General features: G+C 36.7%; 2 protein-coding genes across 7 annotated transcripts in view; both read left to right on the top strand.

Annotated features, from left to right (window-relative positions):
• Positions 1–27,363, top strand: part of LOC131437131 (uncharacterized) — a 291,169-nt gene that overhangs the window by 56,105 nt on the left and 207,701 nt on the right. Inside the window, exon 2 of one of the 6 annotated variants that reach the window (XM_058606296.1) lies at positions 2,601–2,669. The exons of the other annotated variants lie outside the window; for them this stretch is intronic. The gene's annotated coding sequence lies outside the window, so the exon portion shown is untranslated. The remainder of the gene's footprint in view (positions 1–2,600; positions 2,670–27,363) is intronic. 6 annotated transcript variants of the gene reach the window in all.
• On the top strand, positions 14,468–19,879 carry LOC131434031 (uncharacterized). Its single transcript, XM_058600651.1, has one exon. The coding sequence runs from the start codon at positions 14,468–14,470 to the stop codon at positions 19,877–19,879; it is 5,412 nt and encodes a 1,803-aa protein (XP_058456634.1).

The following is a 27,363-nucleotide window of genomic DNA, read 5'->3' as shown; positions in this document are numbered from 1 at the left end:
TAACAATATACTATAATATAATACAATATAACATGATACAATGCAACGCAGCATAATATAACATAACAAAATGCAGTATAAGACGACAATATATGAAACAACACGCTATGATACAATACATAACACATAATGCAACAAACAACAGAATCAGATGTTGGAATATACCACGATAAACACTGCACGTTAGGATGGGCTTCAACCTACAAGCCACCCTCTAATTCTGCCGCCAACGCAGAAGGCGACAGCCCCAGTCGACGCCGTTCCATCGACCAAATGTCATCACAGGCGCTCGGGGAGGCATGAGACATGAACCCGCGAGGACTCAGCCATCTCACCATTTGTCGACAAGTAGTACCGAATTAAGTTTTCATGCCCACAAACTAGCAATCTCTGCAAACTAGGAGAATTTATCAGACAATTTTATGGGATTCGTACCTGTTTTTGACCATCATTCGTGAAAAATACTAATGAAATTGGTAATTTTCCACTTATCTTGCTTTAGTTCTGGAACCGGAAGTCGGATCCGGATAAAATGTTCTAACAAATTTTAGAAAACTATAAGACCTTCCATTTAAATTTTAGTTTGTGAAAATCGATTGAGCCGTTTCAAAATTGATTGCACAATAATTCTCTAATTATCCAATTTAAATGGATTGTAATGGAAATTTTGGAACTGCAACACGAATCGAAGATAGAAGTTGCATGGAACCTTAAAATTATTCCGTTAAATCTAAACGTGTGACAATCGATTAGGCATTCCATGCAATGTAGAAGTGAGTTCCTTTTAAATGTTTTTGTCATTATTTATGGTACTTCCAGAAATGGCGTTTAGAGATCAGCATAACCAAAAGTAGTTCGTATGTATGACAAATAAATTGAAATAGTTTTAGTTAGATTTTTTGGTATCGTCATCTTCTACGACGGTTTCAATTTTAAAAACTCATTATCCTGTAATTTCAAAATTGAAAGTCCGAATCGGGTAAAATCCATGAATTTTGTATGGGACCATAAGTTGATTTAAATTTGAAATTTTGTTTATTAAATTCGTTTTAGCCTTCTTTTAGTTTCTCTATTTCCGATAATTCCGGAAACGAAATTCGGAAATCGCTGTACCCGAGGTGAGTTGAACTCGCCTGATGGATTGTTAGCTTTTCATTGGATTCGAAATTTTTGAAAATCAGTCAGCCATCTTAGAGTAATCGGGACGATTACTTTAGAGTAATCGGGACGGGTTGGCGGTTCAATGCATAGGGCACTGGTCTTACAAACCAATTGTCGTATTCGAACCGCGACCTGGAAGGATTCGTAGTGTTCCATACTATGCTGCAGTATTTCAAAATCGTAGTTCCTTACTATGCTGCAGTATTCCAAAATTGGCCTGACGTAAGTTGTATATAATAATTTTATTGTGTAAGGGTCCTGAAAATTATGACTGAAACGTTTAATGAAACCTAACATACTATTTCATTGTATTATAATGCTTCACGAAAGTAAGTCTTGAGTCTGAAATTTCGCCTAAGTCTCTAATAATTTTGCATTTTTCTACAGGTTGGTTTCCTAAATATATGTTAATAGAAGAAGACATTTTCTACTAAACGTTACTGAACTGCATTTCTTTTTTATTTCCATAAAGAGCTTCATGTCGTCTGCATATACAAATACATTTAGATGTTTGAGTAAGAAGGAAATGTCGTTTACGTACAAGATAAAAAGCAGAGGGCCTAAATGTGAACCTTGGGAAACACCTGAAGTGACATTTATTGATTTGGAGTATGTGTATTGATAGCGTACAGTTCGTTTACGTTTTGTGAGATATGATTCAAGCCATTCCAAGAGTTTTTGTTCAATTTTGTCGAAAGCTTTGCTGAAGTCAGTATAGAGAGTTTCTACATAATTTCCATTGTCCATAGCTTCCAAAGTGAATGTAATGAATTGTAGATCAACCTTTGAAAAAGAATTGTTGTTTTGGAGATATGTAATTTTTTACTTGTTGAAATATTTTTCCATTGTTTATTTTTTAAACAATTTTGGAATGCACGAGATAATGGCAATTTCTCGATAATTACGTATGTCTGACTTTGAGCCTGATTCAAAGACCGGTACTAAGAAGGGATTTCCATGTTTCTGGAATTATTCCTGTTCTTAAAGATAAGTTGAAGAGATGGTGTAATAGTGTTGTGAGTTAAGTAGCTAATAATCAAATATATTGGTGCTATTCCGTCAGGCCCAGGTCCCTTTGCTGCGTTGAGGTTTTCAAGTGCAGTGAATATTTCTTGCTTTAATAATTGATTGACACTGATGTCATTAGAAAGCTCCGGTATAAAGAAAAAGTAGTCACGTTCACGATCTGCTTCGGCATATGGAAAAAATTTGCAAATAAATTACAAATTTCAGTGCAATTATTTCCAGTAGTTCCGTCTAGGTTCACCTGGGAAGTAAGGTTGTTATTCTTCAGTTTTGTTTTAACATAGCTAAAGAAATTTTCAGGATGCTCTTTGATTTCGCCTTTAACTTTAAGATTATATTCTTCGTGTGCCGAACTACGATTGCTATTTTCAGGTCATTGCTTTTCTATAAGTCTTGTGCTTTCCATTTTTCAGGTTTTTCAATTGCGGGTTGAACCAGACAGGCAATTTGCAATTGTGACTTCTTCTTCTTCTTTTTAACAGGTACAATTTCCGAAATTAAGTTGTTAATAATTAGATAGAATTTTTCCACTTTTTCATTGACGTTTCCTTCTTTACTCAAAATATTTTGCCAGTTTAATGCAGTGTTGCTAATAGAGCGAGAACCAGGGCACGCAGCAGATTTTCGAGCAAGAGCGAGGCGTATTCTATCTTTTTTTTATTTTTTTTTTTTTTTTTTTATTTTTTTTATTTTTCGTCAAGCAAATGTAGACTACATATAAATTGTTTACAATGTTCACTTACATACTACGCATTATTTCTACGACATAGCTGAGATTTGATTTGATTTTTTGACATAGTAAGGTCAAGATGTTCGCTGTATTGATTGTAATGGCGCATTATTCGATTGACTGGACTGTATTTTGCATAATTTGTTCTAGCTTGTTTTTCTAAAAATAATTTCCTGGAACGTAGTTGACGGCTAGGTATATAAAAATTTAATTGCGATAATAATGGAGCTGATTGAATGCGTTGAGAAATAATGTCGCTGATAAAATAAAGCATTGCAAAGTCGCGGCGTTCTTTAAGTGTTTGTATATTGATGAGCATGCAGCGTGCTTCATATGATGGTAGAGGGAATGTTGTCCAGTTTAATTTACGAAGTGCATATAAAAGAAATTGTTTTTGAATAGATTCGATGCGTTCTTCGTGAATAATATTGTATGGATTCCATACTAGACTGCAATATTCCAAAATAGGTCTGACATATGTAGTGTATAATAATTTAATTGTATATGGGTCCTGAAAGTTATGACTGAAGCGTTTAATAAAGCCCAGCATGCTATTAGCTTTATTGATTATGGTATTGTAGTGTTCAACAAAAGTGAGCTTGGAGTCTAAGATTACGCCTAAATCTCTTACAATTTTACATTTTTCTACAAGTTGATTTCCTAGATGTATGTTTGTGGATATAGTTTCATTTTTCCTACTGAAAGTTATTGAGTTACATTTTTTTACATTGAGTTGGAGTAGACTTTTGCAGCACCAAATGTGGAATAGATTGATTTCGTTCTGGAATATTACAGCGTCGTTGATATTTTTAATTTCCATGAAGAGTTTCATGTCGTCTGCATATATAAGCACTTTCAGATTTTTGAGTATGAAGGAAATGTCGTTTATATGTAAAATGAAAAGGAGAGGCCCTAAGTGAGAACCCTGAGGTACGCCAGAAGTTACATTAATTGGTTCAGACAGAATGTTTTGGAAGCGGACTACCTGTACACGATTCGTTAAGTATGATTTGAGCCATTCAAGAAGAGTATGTTCTATGCCATATTTTTGTAGTTTGTGTAGAAGTAAAGGTATGTCAATACGGTCGAAGGCTTTGCTAAAGTCAGTGTAAAGAGTTTCTACGTAGTTTCCGGCGTCCATTGCATTCAGAGTGAATGTCATAAATTCTAAGAGATTTGTTGTAGTTGAGCGGCCTTTAAAAAAGCCATGTTGTTTGTTTGTTATTACATTTTTAAGTTGATGAAAAAGTTTTTCGTTTACAATTTTTTCAAATAATTTTGGAATGCATGAGATAATGGCTATTCCACGGTAGTTCCGAATGTTAGATTTTGCACCAGATTTAAATATTGGTACAAGAAAAGAAGATTTCCATGCTTTAGGAAAAGTACATTTATTAAGTGATAAGTTAAAAAGTAGTTGTAGTGGTAGTGTAAGTTCTTCAGCAAGATTTTTTAAAAATATTGGTGGTATACTGTCAGGTCCAGGCCCTTTTGAGGCGTCTAAGTTTTTCAGTGCTGTCGAAATGTCATGTTCTGATAGATAGTTTACAGAGATGGAGTTGGAAAATGCTGGTATGAAAGTAAAGTATTCACGGTCACGGTCAGTTTCAGAATAAGATGTATATACTTCTTGGAAAAAATTTGCAAAGTGATTGCAGATTTCTGTACTATTTGTCCCTACATGTTCGTCGAGGTGCATTTGAGATGGAAAATTGTTGCTTTTTAGTTTGGTTTGTGTGTAGTTAAAAAAGTTCTTAGGGCAAGTCTTTATTTCGTTTTCAATTTTGCGGTTGTATTCTTCGTGTGCTGTGTTAATGGCTATTTTGAGCTGATTGCATAGATTTAAGTAATTTTGAAGATGAGCGTCACTTTTTTCTTGTTTGTAAGTTTTGTGTGCTTTTTGTTTCCTATTTTTCAAATGTTTTAATTGTGAATTGAACCATACAGGTAATTTGCTGTTATGATTTTTTCTTCTTCTTTTCATGGGCAAAGTTTCGGCTAATATTTTGTTTATAATGTGATAGAATTTGTTTACTTCGACGTCGACATTTCCTTCTGTACTCAGTATGTTCCGCCAATTTATTATACTTAGTCTACACTTGACTTCTTCAAAGTCAATTTTATTGTATTCCGGCACTTCCTCATATTCCAAGTCGTAGGGAAGGGATGCATTGTGTGTAAATAATGAATATTCAATTGCAGTGTGAAACGCTTCATTTTTCCATAATGGCAGGTTTGATGCGTTCACACAAAAGTCTTCTGTGCAATTTGTGAAAAGAAGGTCTAAATATGCATTTTGTTGATTTTTTACGGAGTTTACTTGATGCAGGCCAAAATTAGAAATTTTGTCGAAAAAGTAATGCAATGTTGAGTTTTCTCCTACGACTGGAAGTAAGATTGATTCATTTTCAATGTCAGAAATGAAGTCCGCATTACGTTGATTGAAGTCGCCAAAAATATGAAGCTTTACTGCAGGTTCCATATTCGAAATAATTGTGTCTAAAGATTGAAAGAATAATTCAAAAGCGAATTTGTTCGCATTTTCGGGTGGGAAGTAGACAGAGCAGTAAATATGTTCTTCTCCCAATATTGAGACTTTGGCCCATACATGCTCAAATTCTTTATATTTAGGAGTAATAATTTCTTCAGAAGTATAGCAAGAGTTTATGGCTATGAGGACTCCACCTCCAGATTTTTTCTGACAGAGAGATAAATTTCGGTCGTGCCGGAATACGTTAAAATTATTTCCAAAGACTTCTTCGCTTCGAACACTTTCATCCCAGCTGCTTTCAGTTCCAAGTATTACGTCGAAAGAGGAGGTTATTAAATTTTGATGAATTTCTTTCATTTTGGCTGGGCTTTTCATGCGGTTGAAATTTTGGCAATAGACCAAAATTTCAGTCACATTTTGTCTATGAAGCGAAGAAGTTTTTGAGAATTCTGGAATACTTACATTACTAATTTCTGTGTCTATTCCTTCGTCAAGGGGCGTCGTTATTTCCGAAAATTCGGCCTTGTAAAATTGTGTTCGGCTTCCCGGATTAGTTGGAGTCGGCGGATGCGTTCACTTGTCAAAAATTTCCCATAAGAGTCCAGGTCGGCCAGCGCTTCCTTAGGTTTCATTCCATATTCCTGATGCACTTCGATGAAGATTCGTAGGAGGTGGTCAGGTGTTGTTGGAAGACCTTCTGATGCTAATAGCATTTTTATACTAGTTGGTGTCATACCCTCGATGCATACTGTAGGTTGTTGATTTTTCATGTACGACAAATACAGACGGACGACGTGCATTATTTTCGGGTCACGAAGTCTTGCTTTCAAGAAGCGTTCGTCGCCATTTGCAGATTGTGAAGTAAGACGTACAATGGGAGGACGCATTGGATCAATTTCAAATTGGCTGTCTGTATTCATGTCCTGTGATATTGCAGACGTATTTATATTCTGTGATATTGGAGATGTGGGTGGTGCAGCTTTGATGTCATTACTTCCTAAGACCGGAGTAGTGTTGTTTTGAATACTTCTTGTTCCTTTGTAAGGGTTGATTGTTTCACCTTTTTGAAAATTTATGAATTTTGAGGCAATATCTGCACCTGGATTCCCGGAGAATTGAACCCGTGCAGCTGCTAGTAAGTCTTTGTCCAAGGGTAAGGTATATTGTAATGACATATTATTGTTATTGTTGTGGCAGGTATTGTTACTATTAGTGTTCAAGTTGCTGTTGTAGTGCACATTATTGTCGTTGTTGTTGTTGCTGCTGCTGTTGTTGTTGCTGTTGTTGTTGTTGCTGTTGTTGTTGTTGTCGTGTTTGCTGTTGTTGGTGTAGTTGTTGTTTTTACTGCGTATACTGTAATTTGTATTATTTTGTTGTTTCCGCTTCCGATGTTTTCGTCTGAAGTTTGCCTTTTCTGCTTGTTTTTCCTGCAGCCGTCGAGTGCGCTGTTTCTTGTCATACTCACTCCAGTCTCGTTTCCAGATTTTTTACCACCAATGAAGCGCCAGCCACTGTCGCATGTTTGAATTTCCTTCTCTTTGAGTTCTTCAGCTAGAGACAGGCTTTTCTACAGAGATTATTGTTTTATTCTCGTGATGTAGAATGGTCACCACATTGAAAATTTCATTATTTTCCTTATTTATAATTACCCTCGTCATGGTAATCATTATTGTGCCGTTTACTATCTTTGAATCATATTGAATTGCATAAGGGTGATCTAAAAGCTTGTACCCATTCGGCAATTGCTCAGTAATATTATGCAATATTTACTGAAGTTCTATTTTATCCAGGGGATAGGAACGAATCCTTCTATATTTTGCCAATATTTCGTCGATTATTTCCAAAGCAAGAATCACTATCTCCATGGCTTTTCTTTGAGTTATAGCTGCACGATTTTCCGTATAGTGAATTTCAAGTTTTCCATTCCATCATGAAGGATAGAAATCCTGCTTGAAAATGTGTCTCCCATCTGTGCTGCTTTTACATTCATTATGTTTATAGAATGCGCTATTTTATCAAACCATTCATCTTCGTGTATGCGCATAGCTTGAATTTCGTCCTCGGTATCGTTTCCACTAAATAATAAGTCCTTGAGAAATCCTAATATTCCTCTTCCTCTTTTTATTCTTGTAGAATACTGAATCTCCAATTTTGCATTACTTGCCTGACGTTGTAATGATGTTACTATTTGTTCCATATTGCGATCTCTTATTAGTTTTTCCATCGTAGCCAATAACTTATGGTGAATTTCATCAATAGTATTAATGTCCTTTTCCGGAATCACTTGTGCATTTAGATTCGTCTTCCATGTTCCTCTTTTGAGGATGCATGTACCATAATGATTAAGAATTAATCCGTCCTCTTCAATCGGTTTTAGTTTCAAAGTGCTTCCCAATGACAAAAGTGTAATAGACATAATTATCAATTTCGGTATTGTACCAGTGAAGAGTCGAATGCGCCTTTTCTTTTTCACTAAACCCTTTGATTCTTCCTTCAATTTCATACTATCAACTAGTGCTGTTGTTCATACTATCAACTAGAAATGTTGCTTGCTGAGTTAACAACTTCTTTTTCTACAGCCTCATCTGTATTTTGTTTACAGCCTTCTTCCTTGGTGAGATCATCTTCTCGATCAGTGTCCATCATTTGTGCGTCGACATTTTCCTTCTCAATCTGTGTCGCAATTTTAACAGTCTTGTTATAGGTATACCATTACTTGCATGACGTTGGTTTCAGGTTCCCTTTGGTTGTCACAATCTCTCCACAAAATCCTTTGAGCATGTTCATCTTCTGACTTTATTTTGACTTGATAAAACATCTCCTTGATGTCACCACTGACCGCAATTGTTCCTTGCAGTAACTTTAGTAATACGCCAAATAGTGAAGTAGTAGCGTTCGGCCCTGATAGCAAGTCTGAGTTAAAGGAAACTCATTGTATACTAGCCGCTGCGTCCAAGACCAATCTTGGTGTGAGTGGTAGCTTGTTATTCCGAACAATGAAATGTCGAAAGTAGTAAACTCGTGGCTTTGATTGAGTAAGCTCTGACTGTGTTAAGTTGCGTATATATCCTATCCTGTCGTAATCGGCAAATGTGTTTTTCGCCCAGTGTTTCAACTCAGGATCTCGTAATAACGTTCTTTCCATTGACACCAATCTTCTCATTGCATTTTTATAACTTTCCGGAAAAATTATTTGATCAGTTCGCCCCGATAAGCTGATTCCGTACCTGCCATCTTCGTATATTATTGTGGGTTTTGTTATTGCATCTGTCTTTCCTTCCTCGAACGATTTAGGTAGTGTTGTGACTACTTTGACCTTTTACATTTTTTCCGCTTGTTGTATTATCATAGAGTAATTGCCTTCGACTCTATGTGCTGTGTTTCCAGAAACGAACCATCCTAGTTTCGTTCGTATTGCTCTTGGTTCATTTGCTTTTCCAATCCGTTTTTCAAACGGAATTTAAAGATGACTATGACTCAGTCCAATGAAAATGGTCGGTTGTACATCCTTATAGCTTTTCAATGGAATATCCCTCAAATATGGATATTCAGTCTGCAGTTTTTTAACATCCATTGATTGCTTTGGCAGTTGAAAATTGCTGATCGTCCTTACACCCTTAATAGTGAATTCCTTGTTGGATTCGCCATGAATTTTAAGTTGAACTCTGCGGCTCTCCTCCTCATTTCTGGTGACATTTTGTGTCCATTTAAGTGTTAGTGGATCATACCTTCCTTGTAGCTCTAGTTCTCTAGCCGTATTTTCGTCGAGAAGCGAGAGTGACGAACCGGCATCCAAAAATGCATACGTATCAATCTTCTTATTCCCGTTGCGCAAAGTTACAGGTACTATTTGGTAGAAAACGTTTTTTTGGTGTGTGGTGGTTATTTAATTCCACCTCTTGAATTTCTTCATCCTTTGGTACCTCTTTTTTCGTGTATTTGTTGTGTAGTAACCACCGCCACACATAACGCATTTATCTGCATCCTTGCTTTGATGCATGTTTACATGTATTTTTGATTTTCGCTTTGGTTCTTTATGTGATGCGATCATCAACCTGCTAGTTCTAGCATGAGGCTTTAGCTATTCATTTAGATCCGATAGTGTTTTTATCGGTGTATCATCTTGGTATTGGTCCTCGTGCCATTTTATTTGTAAGCCATATGGTAACTTTCGGACCGTGTCCTCCACAAGTCTGTGGTCTATTAGATACTCCTCTCTATCTAAGAGTGATACGTTGCAGACGAGATTATCCAATGAATCGGATATCTCTGCTATCAGATTTCGATTATCCTTTTTTATAATAATCAAATCTGCCAATAATTCTTTATAGACTAGTTCGGGTCTTCCGAAATTTTCCTCTAGTCTCTTTATTATTTGATCCACACAACTAATGATGGATCAGTTGACGCACGCTTTTCTCTGAGTTGCCGTACAACACAGTCTGGAGTCTAGTGAGATTCTCCAGATTGTTAAACAACCCCTTTTTATTTGTTTCCAAGAATATTTTCTTGAATTTAGGCCATTCCTTGGCCGTGCCTCCATATTTGGGCAAACTCATAAGCGCTTGTCGTTTCAAATAAACTGTCCAATCGGGCTCATGTGTCATAGGCTTTATTCCGTTTGCTGGTACAGGCTCTTCAGTTTCTGATTTAATTGCCTGCATGGATTTTATTAATTGTTCCATCGCAATTCTATTCTCCCAAAATATTTCATGGATGACGTATTTATTTAGCGCTTGTTTTTGATGAGTTTTCAATTGGATAAATTCTTTTTCTGCTTATAAACATTTAGGGCATATCCATCTTTCTTCCTCTGGTGGTAAATATGACACATTCTCACACTTCAGATGGAACCATCGCTCGCATTCGTCGTATGCGATCATGGCTTCTTTTTTATCAGCTGCCGTACACAGACGGCAACTGCCATGGGGGTTCGGTCGATATGTCGTGAACATCATGTTTCTAGCTGTGCATAGTTCACGAGCTTTCCCTTTCGTTGGTAACGAAAGCCTTCCTTTCGTGCTGATAACGTGAATTCGATCTTCGTGAGTTCTCGTCCTCTCTGGAGCCACCAATGTTATTGGTGAGACCGGCTCCTCCTCTGGAGCCACTAACTCTTTTCTAGAGTCACCAATGTTATTGACCGCAGATATTCCTTTCTGCAGCCACCAATATTACAGACGAGAGACTCCTCTTTTAGAGTCAACAATGTTATTGACCGCAGAGATTCGTTTCTGCAGCCACCAATATTGAGGGGTTCTGTATTGAAGCCTAGTGTAATTGTTTCGCGGCCGGATAGCTCTCGTAACGGTCTATCCACCTTGAAAATCAATTACACTTCGGCTGCTTTCGGTAAGTTGCCCTCTGACTGCAGTGAATTGCAAGTGTTTTATTTAAATAAAATCTTTACTATACATACAAGTATTTTCCTTACAACAAAGGTAAATGCTGCGCAACATTAACCGCAACATTCTCGGTTTTCTCTTTCCATCCCATTGCGGGATCCTAGCTCACACGGGTCCCTTGCAATGTCAGCTCGCGCATCTAGTTTTACCTGCTTGTTTACAAAGGTATTATTTACTCATACATCCTGGTGCGTGGCTCAGACCGATCCGGTGTGTTTACATATTTTGGACCTTGTCGAAAGCTGAGCGGAAAGATTTTATTGCTCTAAATGTGGAAATTCCTATATTTGGTCCTAGACTCACTTGAAGAGCGGCTTATCTCGGCTTGCACAAAAATCATAAATCTATTTGCTTTATTCAGGCACAACAACCGCTTGAAGAGCGATTTAATTTTGTTCATTATTTTCATAATACTTTACAATATCTAGACCCACTCTTTGGGCCATCGGATAAAATCCCTGATTTGATTTAATTATAAAACTGATATAATTGAATTATTTAACTGGTCCGTAACAACACCCTTATACCATTCGAATCAGTTAGTCGAGATCAGCAAATGCGTGTGTGACAAATAATTTCACTCAATTTTCTCGAGGATGACTCAACCGTTTTCTACAAACTCAGATTCATATCAAAAGTCGTATGTTCCTAAACAAGGTTCCTGAATTATGTTTGGATCCGATTTCTGGTTCCGGAACTACAGAATTTATCGTAGATGGCTGAACCGATCTAAGATTCAAATTAAATCTAAGAATTATCTAAGATTAAAATGAAAAGTTTCAATATCCTATTAAACAGTCTTTTCAGTCATATCCAACTTCCGGTGATTATGTAGAGTGATTAACTTAGGCTGATTAGTATAAAAATAGTTGTTGGACTCAAAACTATTTAAATTTATTCGTCATATGGCCATACGAATCGGTTTGGGTTATGCTGGTTCCTGAATGACGGCTCTGGAAGTACCTTACATTACCGTAAACTTTAAAGTGGAACTTACTTTGACATAACAGTTCGGCTGAAAAGTTCGGATCGTTTAATAGAAACACACATTTTTTTGCCAAAATTCGTTTTTATTATTCAACATAATTGCCATCAGAGGCGATACAGCGATTATAGCGATCTTCCAACTTTTCGATACCATTTTTGTAGTACGATTTGTCCTTTACCTCAAAATAGGCCTCAGTTTCAGCGATTACTTCTTCATTGCTTTTAAAATTTTACCAGCGAGCATTCTCTTGAGGTCTGAGAACAGGAAAAAGTCACTGGGGGCCAAATCTGGAGAATACGGTGGATGAGGGAGCAATTCGAAGCCCAATTCGTTCAATTTCAGCATGGTTTTCATCGACTTGTGACACGGTGCATTGTCTTGATAAAACAAAACTTTTTTCTTCTTCAAATGAGGCCGTTTTTTTGAAATTTCGTCCTTCAAACGCTCTAATAACGCTATATAACAGTTACTGTTGATGGTTTTTCCCTTTTCAAGGTAGTCGATGAAAGTTATACCATGCGAATCCCAAAATACAGACGCCATTACCTTACCGGCCGATTGTTGAGTCTTTCCACGCTTTGGGTTCGGTTCATCGCGTGCAGTCCACTCAGCTGATTGTCGATTGGACTGCGGAGTGAAGTGATGGAGCCATGTTTCGTCCATTGTTATATATCGACGAAAAAAATCGGTTTTTTTCGATATAACAGCTCCAAACACTGCTCAGAATCATCAATTCGTTGTTGTTTTTGATCGATTGTGAGCTCACGCGGCACCCATTTTGCACAAAGCTTTCTCATATCCAAATATTTGTGAATAATATGTCGACCACGTTCCTTTGATATCTTTAGGGTGTCAGCTATCTCGATCAACTTCACTTTACGGTAATTGAAAATCATTTTGTGGATTTTTTTCACGTTTTCATCGGTAACAGCCTCTTTTGGACGTCCACTGCGTTCATCGTCTTCGGTGCTCATATGACCAGTACGAAATTTTGCAAACCACTTACGAATTGTTGCTTCGCCCGGTGCAGAGTCTGGATAACACTCATCAAGCCATTTTTTGGTATCAGCGGTACTTTTTTTCATCAAAAAGTAGTGTTTTATCAACACACGAAATTCCTTTTTTTTTCCATTTTTTCACAATAACAAAAGTAGCTTCACTCAAAATGCAATATCTCACAAACTAATAATCAGAAAGCTGTCAAATTTATACACGTATCTTTTGAAGGTTGGTACTAACTGAAAATGGTATGGATTTAATTCTAGTGGCGCCCTCTCATAGAAACGATACGAACTTTTCAGCCGATCTGTTATCATGGGATGTTTAATCGATTGTCCCGCTTTTAGATTCAAATTCGATCCAATTTGCAGTTTCGACATTACAGGGTAATGAGTGAATAGAACTTTAAATTCCCGCTTGAAACGACGGTCACTAAAATAATGTCATGAGAACTAAAACACCGTAGAATTTTCATGCAAAAAACACATGCGGATGATAAAAAAAGGTATCATCTCACTGCTAGGTGGATTAAGCACGTTTTTTTATGGGTACGATGAGTGAGAGGCAGCAGGAGTAAACACTTACTACGAGTTTGATCGCACTATTTAGATTATGTCCGTACTCCAAGAGCGAGTGACAATCAATACGCATGAAGTGGGAACACTCCTCCAGTGCGCTAGCAGTATGGGGCACAAGTTGATTTTAATTTTAGTAAATCGAAATGTATGTGAGCATCATGATAGCCGCACGAGTATGCTACAACTTGACCTCAGCTTATGCTATTAGTATGTAGTCTGATCATTTTTAAAATAATGTACAGTATTAATTAATTAAATTTCTTTTGTAGAAGTAACAGGAGTGAAGGGTTTTGCGTAGCGTTTGAACCAGCCCTCTGCTGAGGAGCTATTTAGCTGTGGCAAGCATCCTTCTGCAAAAATCAAAGCAATTAAGAAGAATGGTTATCAAAAAAATGTTATTGGTAACTATATTCATTCAGTACCTGTTACTCTGATCGCTCGCAGAACGACCGAGATGTTGGCTACAATAGCATTCGGTAGAACGCTCTTCTTGCCACCGGGTTGGTTTGAACGCTTGTTTGTATTCGCTGTAGCCAAGTGCTGCGAACCTGTTACTTCTGTGTATGAAATTCATGTTAATAGTGTTAATATTTTTGAAACTGTTACACAAATCATGCTTTGATATTGATTGTTATTATTGTCATTACTGCTTTTAATCATAGCATGTGTTGGCGCGAAATCTCTGGACGGACCACTGCTGCCGATTAGGTCAACTACCACCACACGTTCACGCGTTTATCAGGTGCAGACACAGGAAATCACTCAATACCGCTTTTAATTTTGTTATCTCTCATTCCACTATCATTACTCTCTACATACATACTGCGAAATAAAATCAGATTGAATTATACTATCGAGCCATACACACGTCTTTTTTCTTCGTTCGGTACTCGGTTCAAGTTAACCTTTCTCGTACACGTAGAGTTTTCGACTTTGGCCGCAACATATGGTCCTTCGAGCCGGATCTCGGGACCGTCGGTGACAAATAAACGCGTATAATCCGTATATTCACCGTCGTGCCGTTCTTCCATTTAGTGCGCCAGTTGGAAATCAAGTTCCGCGAAGTGCAATTGTGCGTAATAATCCACAATGGACACTCTCGTTCGTGAAAGAAAATCGCTTGAATCGCGTTTAGCTCGTGTTAAAAGGACTTTGACTCGGTTTCACTCTAGTGAAGAGTTGGAAGAGATCGACATCCAGACTGAACTGGATAACCTCCAAGAAGTTTGGATCGGATACCTATCGGTCCATAAACGGATGGTGGAAACATGCAAGGAGGACGATATGGATGCGATGTTAGACCATTTGGCATGTTTCGAAGAACAATGTATTTCTCTAAAAAATGGTTTCAACAAGCTTCTAAAAAGGATGGATTTTTCCTCCACTCAACACGAGGTTCCTCTAATACAAAATGGCACTGACGCCATTAAGCAGCTCGCAGAACAGCAAGCCGAGTTTTTCCGCCATTTGTCAGCCAATTTATCTTTTGTGCCACAGTCTAACAGTATGAGCACGCCACCAGCTAACGTTGATCATAATGCATCGATTTTTACTGATGTTAAGCTACCTCGTATGAACATTCCTACATTCAGCGGTAACATTCTAGATTGGCCTTCTTTCTACGACCTGTTCGATAGTGCTGTTCACAAAAATCAATCCCTGCAGAACAGTCAGAAACTTTATTTCCTGAAAACTAACCTATCAGGTGAGGCTGGGTCTTTGATTTCACATCTACGAATCGAAGATGCCAATTATGCTCCTGCACTCGCTAAGCTAAAGGAAAGGTACGACAAACCTCTCGAAATAGCAGCCCAGCACATTCAGCGTTTCCTGGGACAACCAACAATGTCGTCTGCATCTGCCGTAAGCTTGCGCGCTCTTCATGACGTCTCCGATGAAGTTGTTCGAGCGCTCAGAGCCATGAATTGTGAAAGCCGTGATATTTGGTTACTTTACATTTTGGTGGAGAAATTAGATCCCGATACGAAGCAGCTGTGGCTCCAGAAACGCGCAGACATGACGGACGACGAGATTAACCTGGATAAATTTTTGAAATTCATCGATTCTCACAGCTTCGCCTTAAAATCTGTGCAACCCATTCGATCACGAACAGCATTCGTCAAATCTACTGCTAAATATCAACCTAGATCGCATGCTCTCGTATCAACCAGTCAGCAGATCGCACAACCAATGTGTGGGTTCTGCTTTAAAAAACAGCATCACTTATATCAGTGTGGTAAGTTCATCAACTCGAACGCAAATGAACGTCTTGCTTATATTTCCAGGCAGAAGCTGTGCCAAAACTGCCTGAAGCAGCACACTGGTGAAAGCTGCAAATCTGGTAACTGTAGGAAGTGTAATCAACCACACCATACTCGGTTACACGAAGCTTACAACCCAGTAGTCAATCAAGCTACAATTAGCACGTCATCCGCTCTCAGTACAGGTCCGACTGGTCCGCAGTCAGTGGCTCAATCTCTCGTCTCACCACTGAACCTGACGAACGATCTTGTCGATACTAACGTTCTCTTGTTAACTGCTACAATCAATGTACAGGACAAATACGGGCGACCTTTCGCTTGTCGAGCGGTTCTTGACTGTGCATCTCATACGAGTTACATTACTACAGAGTTGTGCAACAAGTTGAACCTCCCAACAGCAGATGTCGACTTTGAATTTGGAGGAATTTCTGGAACGTCTGGTCATGCAAGCAAGGGAGCTTTGGTGACGATCAGCTCTCGATGTTCAGAATATCAAGACGTCATTCCATGTGTGGTTTTGGATCGTATCACATCCGAGTTACCAATTAAGCCAGTGGATATCAGTAATTGGCCAATTCCAAGTTCCATTCACCTGGCCGATCCACAGTTCCATCACCCAGGTAAAATCAGTATGCTACTAGGTAACAAGCTTTTCTTCAATCTAATTGAACCGGGAACGATAAAACTCTGCACTGAGAATCGCCTGCCAATTCTACAGAACACCAAACTTGGCTGGGTGGCATCAGGTGGATACGAATCTTCAAACCAGTCAGAGCCATCCGTTCCATCTTGCCTATTAGCTTCAACCGATGATTTCCTTTCCCAGCAACTGCGGATGTTCTGGGAACTCGAAGAATATGCCAACACTAAGCCATATCTAAGCAGTCAAGAAACACAGTGTGAGAACCACTTTAAGGAGAACACTATTCGCGACGACTCTGGACGTTTCATTGTTCGGTTACCATTCCTGGACAACCCTGATACATTGGGTGAGTCAAGGGAAATCGCAACCAAAAGACTTTTGCATCTTGAGCGAAAATTAGACAAAAATCCAAAGCTTAAGATGCAATATCATAATTTTTTGCATGAGTACGTTGAACTGGGTCACATGTCATTGACTGTGAAATCAACTACCAAACGTTCGGTGTTCCTTCCTCATCATTGTGTTGTCAAAGAAGCCAGTACGACGACGAAATGCCGCGTAGTCTTCGATGCTTCCGCTAAAACAAGTAGCGGAAGATCTCTCAACGATATTCTTATGGCCGGGCCAGTACTGCAGGATTCTTTGATCGACATACTCTTACGTTTTCGCTTTCCGGCTATTGTTTTCACTGGAGACATCCAGAAAATGTATCGTATGATTCAACTACATAACGACGATCGTGATTACCAAAGGATACTTTGGCGATGGTCCAAGGACAAACCAGTGGACGAATATCGACTCAACACCGTTACGTATGGCACTAAGAGTGCATCATACTTGGCTACGAAATGTGTGCAGGAACTTTTACTATCTCACCGTGAGCAGTATCCACAAGCAGTAGAAAAGGCACTAAAAGGAACGTATGTCGATGATCTTCTCGTCGGTGCAGAAACCATCGAAGAAGCTAAATATCTACGTCAACAACTGACGGAAATTTTCGATTCTGCCGGTTTTCATCTGCGTAAATGGGCGTCCAACAGCGCTACAGCCCTGGAAGGTATTCGGGAAGCAGATCTGGAGCTGAAGATGCCCATCGAATTCGACGACTCCAACACAATCAAGGCCCTCGGAATTCACTGGCAGCCGTGCAGCGATGAGCTTCATTTCAGCTACCAACGAACACAGATCCTTCAGCCCACGAAACGAATCATACTGTCTCAGATTGCTAGCCTTTTCGATCCTTTAGGACTACTAGCGCCTATCATCGTTAAGGCTAAGCTAATAATGCAGCAACTGTGGGAGCTGAAGGTGGCCTGGGATGCCACTCCCCCCGGTGAGTTGGTTCAAAGTTGGTTTGATTTCGTGCAAAATCTTTCGCATCTCAATCTATTTCAGATTCCTCGGAGAGTTGTTGGAACTCAAGGAACAACACATTTGCTCCTGCACGGCTACAGTGATGCCTCTGAGCAGGCTATGGGCGCTTGTGTCTATATTCGTTCCATCGACAACGATGGTACCATAAAATCTCGCTTACTGTGTGCGAAATCAAAGCTCGCTCCAATTGGAAACGGTAGAACGACATTACCACGTCTGGAATTGTGTGCTGCCGTTATTCTTGCGCGTCTTATGAAAAACGTGACTAACGCTATCGACCAGTCTCCATTTGAGGTACGAGCCTGGACCGACTCGCAGGTGGCTCTGGCCTGGATTAATGGGGGAGCCTCTCGATGGAAGACCTTTGTTGCGAACCGGGTGGCGGAGATCGTAACGCACTTACCTGCAATCAACTGGGGCCATATCAACACGCACCTCAACCCGGCAGATTTGATCTCACGAGGGATTATGCCGGAGCAACTGAAGAATAACAAGCTCTGGTGGGATGGACCAAATTGGGATATAAAATCTGGACATGACACTGCCAGTGATCATTTGAGTACCTTTCAGCAGCAGCAGATAAACAAGGAACAGAGAGCATCGATACCGTCGCTCATCGCCATTTACAAAAACACATTTTTGGACGATATGATGGCCAGATACTATCCAAACTTTCAGAAACTTCTTCGTATCACTGCTCGCATGCTACGCCTATGCCGTTCTGAGTTTAGAAAATCTGTAACACTCACAACTGGAGAATTGGATAAGGCTCTTGATGTCTACATAAAACACGTTCACAAGCAACACTATCCAGACGAGATACAATGTTTACTACAGCACAAAGATATAAAGCGTCAAAGTACATTGTTTCAGCTCATGCCATTTCTAGACGAAAATGGAATTCTCAGGGTGGGCGGAAGAATTCAACGATCTGATTTCGATTACGACACAAAGCATCCTGTTCTGTTGCCACGCCATTCAATCCTGACATTTTTCGTATTACATCACGATCACATCCTTCATCAACATTGTGGACCACTAACGCTATTGGCGGTATCTCGAAGGCGGTTCTGGATTGTACGTGGTGCTAGTGCTGCTCGTAAAGTGTATCGTCAGTGCATCGTGTGTGCCCGTGCCAAACCAGCTCCTATTTATCAGCAAATGGGGCAACTTCCTGCAGATCGCGTTCAACCACATCTGCCATTCATGATTACCGGTGTCGATTTTGCTGGTCCTGTTAGCATCACCGGGCGCAGAGCGCGAGGTGCGGTGGCAAGCAAGGGGTATATCGCACTGTTTATCTGCTTCTCAACAAAGGCGGTGCATCTGGAAGCTGTATCAGATCTTGGCTCTTCTGCATTCATAGCATCATTCATTCGTTTCACAAGTCGTTACGGAATGCCATCAAAGATGTTTTCGGACAACGCAACCAACTTTAGAGCAGCCTCCAAACAACTTCAAGAGATCAACCAAAGTATGAACTCTGCCGTTCACAGCAACCAGGTGACCGATTTCATGACAAATAAAGGGGTTGATTGGAATTTTATACCCGCTCGGTCTCCACATCACGGTGGACTTTGGGAGTCCGCAATAAAGACTGCGAAACAGTATTTGGGCAAAATAGCAGGTAATCAAAATTTTACGTTTGAAGAATTGTCTACTCTTCTTGCGCAGGTCGCAGCTACGATGAATTCTAGACCCATCACTCCGATCTCAAGTAATGTTAATGATCCACAACCGTTGACACCTGCACATTTTCTCATCGGAAGAGCTCTCACAACAGTTCCGGAAATAAACATGCTGGAGCGAAATATCAGTTCATTATCACGATGGGAGTACATACAGCGATTGGCCCAAGAATTCCGTTCTCGTTGGCAATTAGAATACGTTCGCTCACTTCAACGCTTCACAAAATGGCAACGATCTACCAAAAATATTGTTGTTGGAGATTTCGTCATCTTGGTCAAGGACGACGAGAAACCAAGACAATGGCCACTTGGACGAGTTTTGGAGACATTCCCAGGACCCGATGGATTAGTTCGTGTGGTTTTGGTCAAAACTGGATCCGGAACCACAAGACGAGACGTACGGAGGCTACGAGTGGTGCCATTGGACTTAGATGAGTATGTACCAGGACGATTTGGAACTGAAATTCCTGACCGGAATTTGGTGGGCGGTTTATGTTGGCGCGAAATCTCTGGACGGACCACTGCTGCCGATTAGGTCAACTACCACCACACGTTCACGCGTTTATCAGGTGCAGACACAGGAAATCACTCAATACCGCTTTTAATTTTGTTATCTCTCATTCCACTATCATTACTCTCTACATACATACTGCGAAATAAAATCAGATTGAATTATACTATCGAGCCATACACACGTCTTTTTTCTTCGTTCGGTACTCGGTTCAAGTTAACCTTTCTCGTACACGTAGAGTTTTCGACTTTGGCCGCAACAGCATGAACGAACTTGATCAGATAGCATATTAGCTCCCCGCGCATCGGACCAAAACCAAATACGCTGTAAGAGTATGAGTGGGCGCCAAGTTGTGAGTAAGAGCAAGAGCGCGAGTGGGAGCGAGTGCGAATATCTATGAGAAACAGATTCAGTAAGAGTGTGCACACCGACTAGTAGACCAACGAAAGAGTGAGTGGTGGAATACGCACAATAGGAGTGCTCGGTGTTTCATCGCTACTCACAGATGAGCATTGCGATAGCAAAACAAACGACGAAAATAACTACGGGGAGCACACTCACACGGGAGTTTCAGATGTACTGATGGCACATGAGTGAGAATTATCTGCACCATATAAGCGAGTTTAGCAACACTGATTTAATGTACTTAGTCTACGTTTTGCTTCCTCGAAATTTGCTTTGTGGTATTCCGACACTTACTCGTATTCTATTTCGTTAAGGAGAGACATGCTATGCATAAAGATGGAGTATTCAATTGCTGTGTGAAATGCTTCATTTTTCCAGAGTGGATTTGGTGAGGCATTCACACAGAAGTCTTCGGTACAGTTTGTGAAAAGAAGATCAAGATATGAATTTTGTTTGTTTTTCACCGAATTATTTTGATTCAAGCCGAATAAAGAAATTTTGTCGAAAAGAAATTGTAGTGTTTCATTTTCTCCTGCAATTGGAAGCATAATGGATTATGTTTAACTTAAATTCTGGTTCCATATTCGACATCATTTTTATACGGTTTGAAAGAATAGCTCGAAAGTTGTTTTGTTAGCATTTTCAGGGGAAAATACACAGAGGCAAAAATATGTTTTTGTCCTGATATAAATACTTTCGTCCAAACATCTTCAAATTCTTTGTGTTTATTTGTTTCAATTTTGTCAGATGAAAAATCAACATTCACTGCAATGAAGATCACCTCCAGATTGTTTTTTATACTGTTAAATTACGATCATGCCGGAATACGTTATAGTTATTTCCAAAATTTTTTTCGCATTTTACGCTTTCGTCCCAACTATTTTCAGTACCAAGAATAACTGAGAAAGAAGATGAAAACATATTTTGTTGAATTTTCTTCATTTTGGGTGGGCTTTTCATGCGATTGAAATTCTGACAGTACACAAGAATTTGAATCGCATTCTGTTGTAAAGGCGAAGAAATTTTAAAATTTGAATGTAGTTTCACTTACGTCATTATAGGATACTACCTCAATAAAGGGCATCGTTATTTCCAAAAATTCGGCCTTGTAAAATTGTGTTCGGCTTCCCGGATTAGTTGGAGTCGGCGAATGTGTTCACTTGTCAAACATTTCTTTTCGGGCCTTCGTCCATAATTTGGTGGCGAGAACGATTATCGTTCAGTGCACAGTTGGCGACACCGCACAGTTGACGACACCGCACAATGCCCAAAACGCACACGTTCACTTGGGCGGTTGAAATGACAATGCAATGAAAGAGCTGATATTTTGGCCAAACGTGGTGCTATCGAGAGTAAAATTTATGAGCGACCGATTGAAAAAAAAAACGTAAAACTCCTACTACTGGAAAAAGGTAAAAAGTCGCTCATACAAAAATAACGATATGTCCGTTAAAAATTGACGGATTTTAACAATCTATGTCTTGCTGGATAGCTATCATCGTGCGGAATCTAAGTCTCGAAACTTGTTCCGTTTTCAAGGTCAATTATGACGGATTATGAAAATTTTGACGGAGCGAAGAAATGTAGCAAAATTCTCTCACGGTTCATGCATTGAGAGACTCGAGTTCTTGTAGCATCTTCTACCGGATTGAAAATGTTGTATACAATGTAGATAGCAATAAAGCAGCTTCTGTCAAATTTTCGGCAATCACCAACACTGCATCCGATCTCAAACCATTCAATTGCGCTCAGGTTGACAGGGAGACCTTTCATTTGCGACTAGTTCGATCAAAATTGGTCCATCTCAGAAATCTGTACCGCTTTGTTGACAACACACATACAGACACACACACATACACACCCGGACATTAGCTCAGTTCGTCGAGCTGAATCGATTGATATATGACACTCGACCCTCCGGACCTCGAAAAAATTTTCTGATGCTTGAGCGCTCTATATCGACTAAGCCAAAAACGAAATCTAACAAACGAAACGAACCTGCGTGTCTGTTACTTGGGCATATGTAAGTCAACCTAAACAGCATGAATCAGCAGCATAAAACATGTAGTAGGATTATTATTATTATTATTATTATTATTATTATTATTATTATTATTATTATTATTATTATTATTATTATTATTATTATTATTATTATTATTATTATTATTATTATTATTATTATTATTATTATTATTATTATTATTATTATTATTATTATTATTATTATTATTATTATTATTATTATTATTATTATTATTATTATTATTATTATTATTATTATTATTATTATTATTATTATTATTATTATTATTATTATTATTATTATTATTATTATTATTATTATTATTATTATTATTATTATTATTATTATTATTATTATTATTATTATTATTATTATTATTATTATTATTATTATTATTATTATTATTATTATTATTATTATTATTATTATTATTATTATTATTATTATTATTATTATTATTATTATTATTATTATTATTATTATTATTATTATTATTATTATTATTATTATTATTATTATTATTATTATTATTATTATTATTATTATTATTATTATTATTATTATTATTATTATTATTATTATTATTATTATTATTATTATTATTATTATTATTATTATTATTATTATTATTATTATTATTATTATTATTATTATTATTATTATTATTATTATTATTATTATTATTATTATTATAATTATTATTATTATTATTATTATTATTATTATTATTATTATTATTATTATTATTATTATTATTATTATTATTATTATTATTATTATTATTATTATTATTATTATTATTATTATTATTATTATTATTATTATTATTATTATTATTATTATTATTATTATTATTATTATTATTATTATTATTATTATTATTATTATTATTATTATTATTATTATTATTATTATTATTATTATTATTATTATTATTATTATTATTATTATTATTATTATTATTATTATTATTATTATTATTATTATTATTATTATTATTATTATTATTATTATTATTATTATTATTATTATTATTATTATTATTATTATTATTATTATTATTATTATTATTATTATTATTATTATTATTATTATTATTATTATTATTATTATTATTATTATTATTATTATTATTATTATTATTATTATTATTATTATTATTATTATTATTATTATTATTATTATTATTATTATTATTATTATTATTATTATTATTATTATTATTATTATTATTATTATTATTATTATTATTATTATTATTATTATTATTATTATTATTATTATTATTATTATTATTATTATTATTATTATTATTATTATTATTATTATTATTATTATTATTATTATTATTATTATTATTATTATTATTATTATTATTATTATTATTATTATTATTATTATTATTATTATTATTATTATTATTATTATTATTATTATTATTATTATTATTATTATTATTATTATTATTATTATTATTATTATTATTATTATTATTATTATTATTATTATTATTATTATTATTATTATTATTATTATTGTTATTCACATCACTACACCAGCGCGGTATTACTGCATTACCTACTGTGAAAATTGATTATTTTTTCAAATAAATTTAAATTTAATTGTGTTCTTCTATTCTTTCGGTCACACTTATCATAAAATAGCTAAAGCGCAGTACCGTCTTTTACCAATATCACACACTAGTAGCAGACATCCGTAACCGTTTCGTTTTCTTTATAGCGTATACGATATAGAACAAAGAACACACCGTTCGCTTTGTGTCTTCTTCTTCCACCGTACCACGACGTACCGATGTTGTATATATTGTCATTCTATGTGGAGATTTGAAAACTTTAACATAACGGAACAGGAGGTCGGGTTTGGCTGACATTTAACAGTTGCATTAAAGATAATATGAGCTTTAATTCAAATCAAGATTTGTGAATATCGGTTCAATCATCGCAGAGAAATCGAAGTGAACTCAATTTTTGAGTTTTTCTTCACCACTTTCGGTGCTTCCAGAAAAGGGGGGGGGGGGCAGTAGCTCCGAATTCAGTTTTCATGTATGTATGTATGTGTGAAGCCACCATTAGTTCAAGGCATTGCCAGTGTATACGGGTAGACTTACAGTAGATCCGAATTTGATTATCAGATAGTTTTCATATATCTGCTGTTAAGAAGGCCAAAATGGGTTTTGAGGACCCGGTGCTTTCCAGCAAAAACATCCAGCCATATAATAAAGAATTTCGCTATACCAGCTTAAACCCGCCTGATGGTTTGTTTGTTAGAAGGGTTCGCCTTATTCATTTCAGACCATCAGGGAGAAACACAAAGCTTACCAAACGTGACTCAGGTTGGGAATCTAATCATTCGCTTGTAATGATGCACTCCCTGCCCCTCCCCTTTGTCGATATAATTGAGCATAATACAATATAATCAAATATAATATAATATAATATAATATAATATAATATAATAGAATATAATATAATATAATATAATATAATATTATATAATATAATATAATATAATATAATATAATATAATATAATATAATATAATATAATATAATATAATATAATAAAATATAATATAATACAATATAATATAATAAAATATAACACAATATAACTACAGGGAACAGACATAAGCTAGTGCAAACTTTTTCAAAAAGCTGTGTAAACCATATGTTACATGTTAAATCTGTTAAAAATCACCGTTGCACACGACTTTGCAGGCATGAATATCTGTTGGATACCTGTTCTCTATGATGTAACATAATATAAAACAATATAACACAATATAGCACAATATAATATAATATAACACAATGTAATATAATACAATATATTCTAACAATATACTATAATTTAATGCAATATAACATGATACAATGCAACGCAGCACAATACCATGCAACATAATATAACATAACAAAATACAGTATAAGACGACAATATATGAAACAACACGCTATGATACAATACATAACAAATAATGTAACAAACAACAGCATCTGATGTTGTAATATACCACGATAAACACTGCACTTTAGGATGGGCTTCAACCTACAAACCACCTCGCACCCTCTCATTCTGCCGCCAACGCAGAAGGCAACAGCACCCAGTCGACGCCGTTCCATCGACCAAATGTCATCACAGACGCATGAGGCATGGGACATGAACCCGTGAGGACTCAGCCATCTCACCATTTGACGACCAATAGTACCGAATTAAGTTTTCATGCCCACAAACTAGCAATCTCTGCAACCCGAAGAATGTATCAGACAGTTTTATGGGATTCTACCTGTTTTTGACCATCATTCGTGAAAAATACTAATGAAATTGGTAGTTTTCCACTTATCATGCTTTAGTTCTGTAACTGGAAGTCGGATCCGGATAAAATGTTCTAACAAGTTTTAGAAAACTATAAGACCTTCCATTTATAAATTAGTTTGTGAAAATCGGTTGAGCCATTTCAAAATTCGGAAATCACTGTATCCGAAGTGAGTTGAACTCGCCTGATGGATTGTTAGCTTTTCATTGGATTCGAAATTTTTGAAAATCGGTCAGCCATCTTAGAGAAAACTTCCCGGGTTGGCGGATCAATGCATAGGGCACTGGTCTTATAAACCAGTTGTGTTACAAATCAATCAATTTCAAAATTGAAAGTCTGAATCGGAAAAAATCCATCAATTTTGTATGGGACCATAAGTTAACTTTTATTTGAAATTTTGGTTATTAAATTCATTTTGGACTTCTTTTAGCTTTTCTATTCCCGATCATTTCGGAAACGAAATTCGGAATTCGGTGTAGCCGTGGTCAGTTGAATTCGCCTAATGAATTGTTAGCTTTTTATTGGATTCGAAATTTTTGAAAATCAGTCAGCCATCTTAGAGTAATTGTCCCGGGTTGGCGGTTCAATTCATAGGGCACTGGTCTTACGACCTGGAAGGATTCGTAGTGTTAGTAGAATCGTAGCACCAGCCATGCAATGGTTCTGTACACATTGGATCGGCTGCGAATTCTGTTGAAACAGAAGTTCAAATTCCACTACAGGAATGTAATACCAAGACTTTGCTTTGCTTATCTAGGAGAAATCGTAGTGCGTATCATACTAGGACCAGAAGTCGGATCCAAATGAAATTCAGAGGCTTTATATGGAATCATGGGACTGTCCATATTAGTCTAAGTTCGTAGAAATCAGTTTAGTCATCTCCGAAAGAATAATGAAATTACTTTGCACACACAAATTTGTTTATCTCTTATCTTATTATTTCAACTTCTTCGAATGATATAAAGGTGTAAGAAGTTGTGTTCTTCCATCAATTATTGTTGCAAGCATTTGCAACCTATTGCGTCAAGTGAATCACGTCGAAAATGAGCACAACAGAATTCTCGATCTTTGCTTTTCAAGTGAATCCGATTTTGCACCCAGAATTTCCGAAGCAGCAATTCCTATAGTGAAATCCGTTAGATATCATCCTCCCCTGCACATTGTACTTGAATCAAATCAAACGTTGGATAACTGTAAAGTTTCTCAAAACGTCAGATACAATTTTAAAAGAGCCGACTACAACAGTATTGTTGCATTTCTTTCAAACGTGGACTGGACTGAAATTCTTGACAATGATGATATAAATTTTGCAGCGCAAACCTTTTCCAACGTTTTGATTTATGCAATTGACCAATATGTGCCAAAGCAAATCAGCCAGCTTTCCAGACAAGCACCGTGGCAATCCGCTGAGTTACGAAAATTAAAAAGTTTGAAAAGAACAGCTCTAAGGAAATATTCCAAGAAAGGTGGTTTTTTGCTCAGGCAAAACTATCTGGAAATAAATAAAGTTTATAAAAAAACAGCCAAACGATGTTATGCCAACTATTTGCGAAGTGTGCAGAGGAAATTAAAATCTAACCCTAAGTCGTTCTGGAAGCACGTTAATGAGCAAAGGAAAGAGCCAGATCTTCCTTCGTCTATGTACTACAACGATCAACCGACTTCTAGCTTGCAAGAAATCTGCGACATGTTTATGAAGAAATTCTCTGGAGTTTTTTCTAGAGATATTTTATCAACGGAT

This window comes from Malaya genurostris, chromosome 3, assembly GCF_030247185.1.
Source record: "Malaya genurostris strain Urasoe2022 chromosome 3, Malgen_1.1, whole genome shotgun sequence".
Lineage (NCBI taxonomy): Eukaryota > Metazoa > Arthropoda > Insecta > Diptera > Culicidae > Malaya > Malaya genurostris.
Note: the sequence above shows the minus strand (reverse complement) of the source record. Positions and strands in the feature narration are given on the sequence as shown.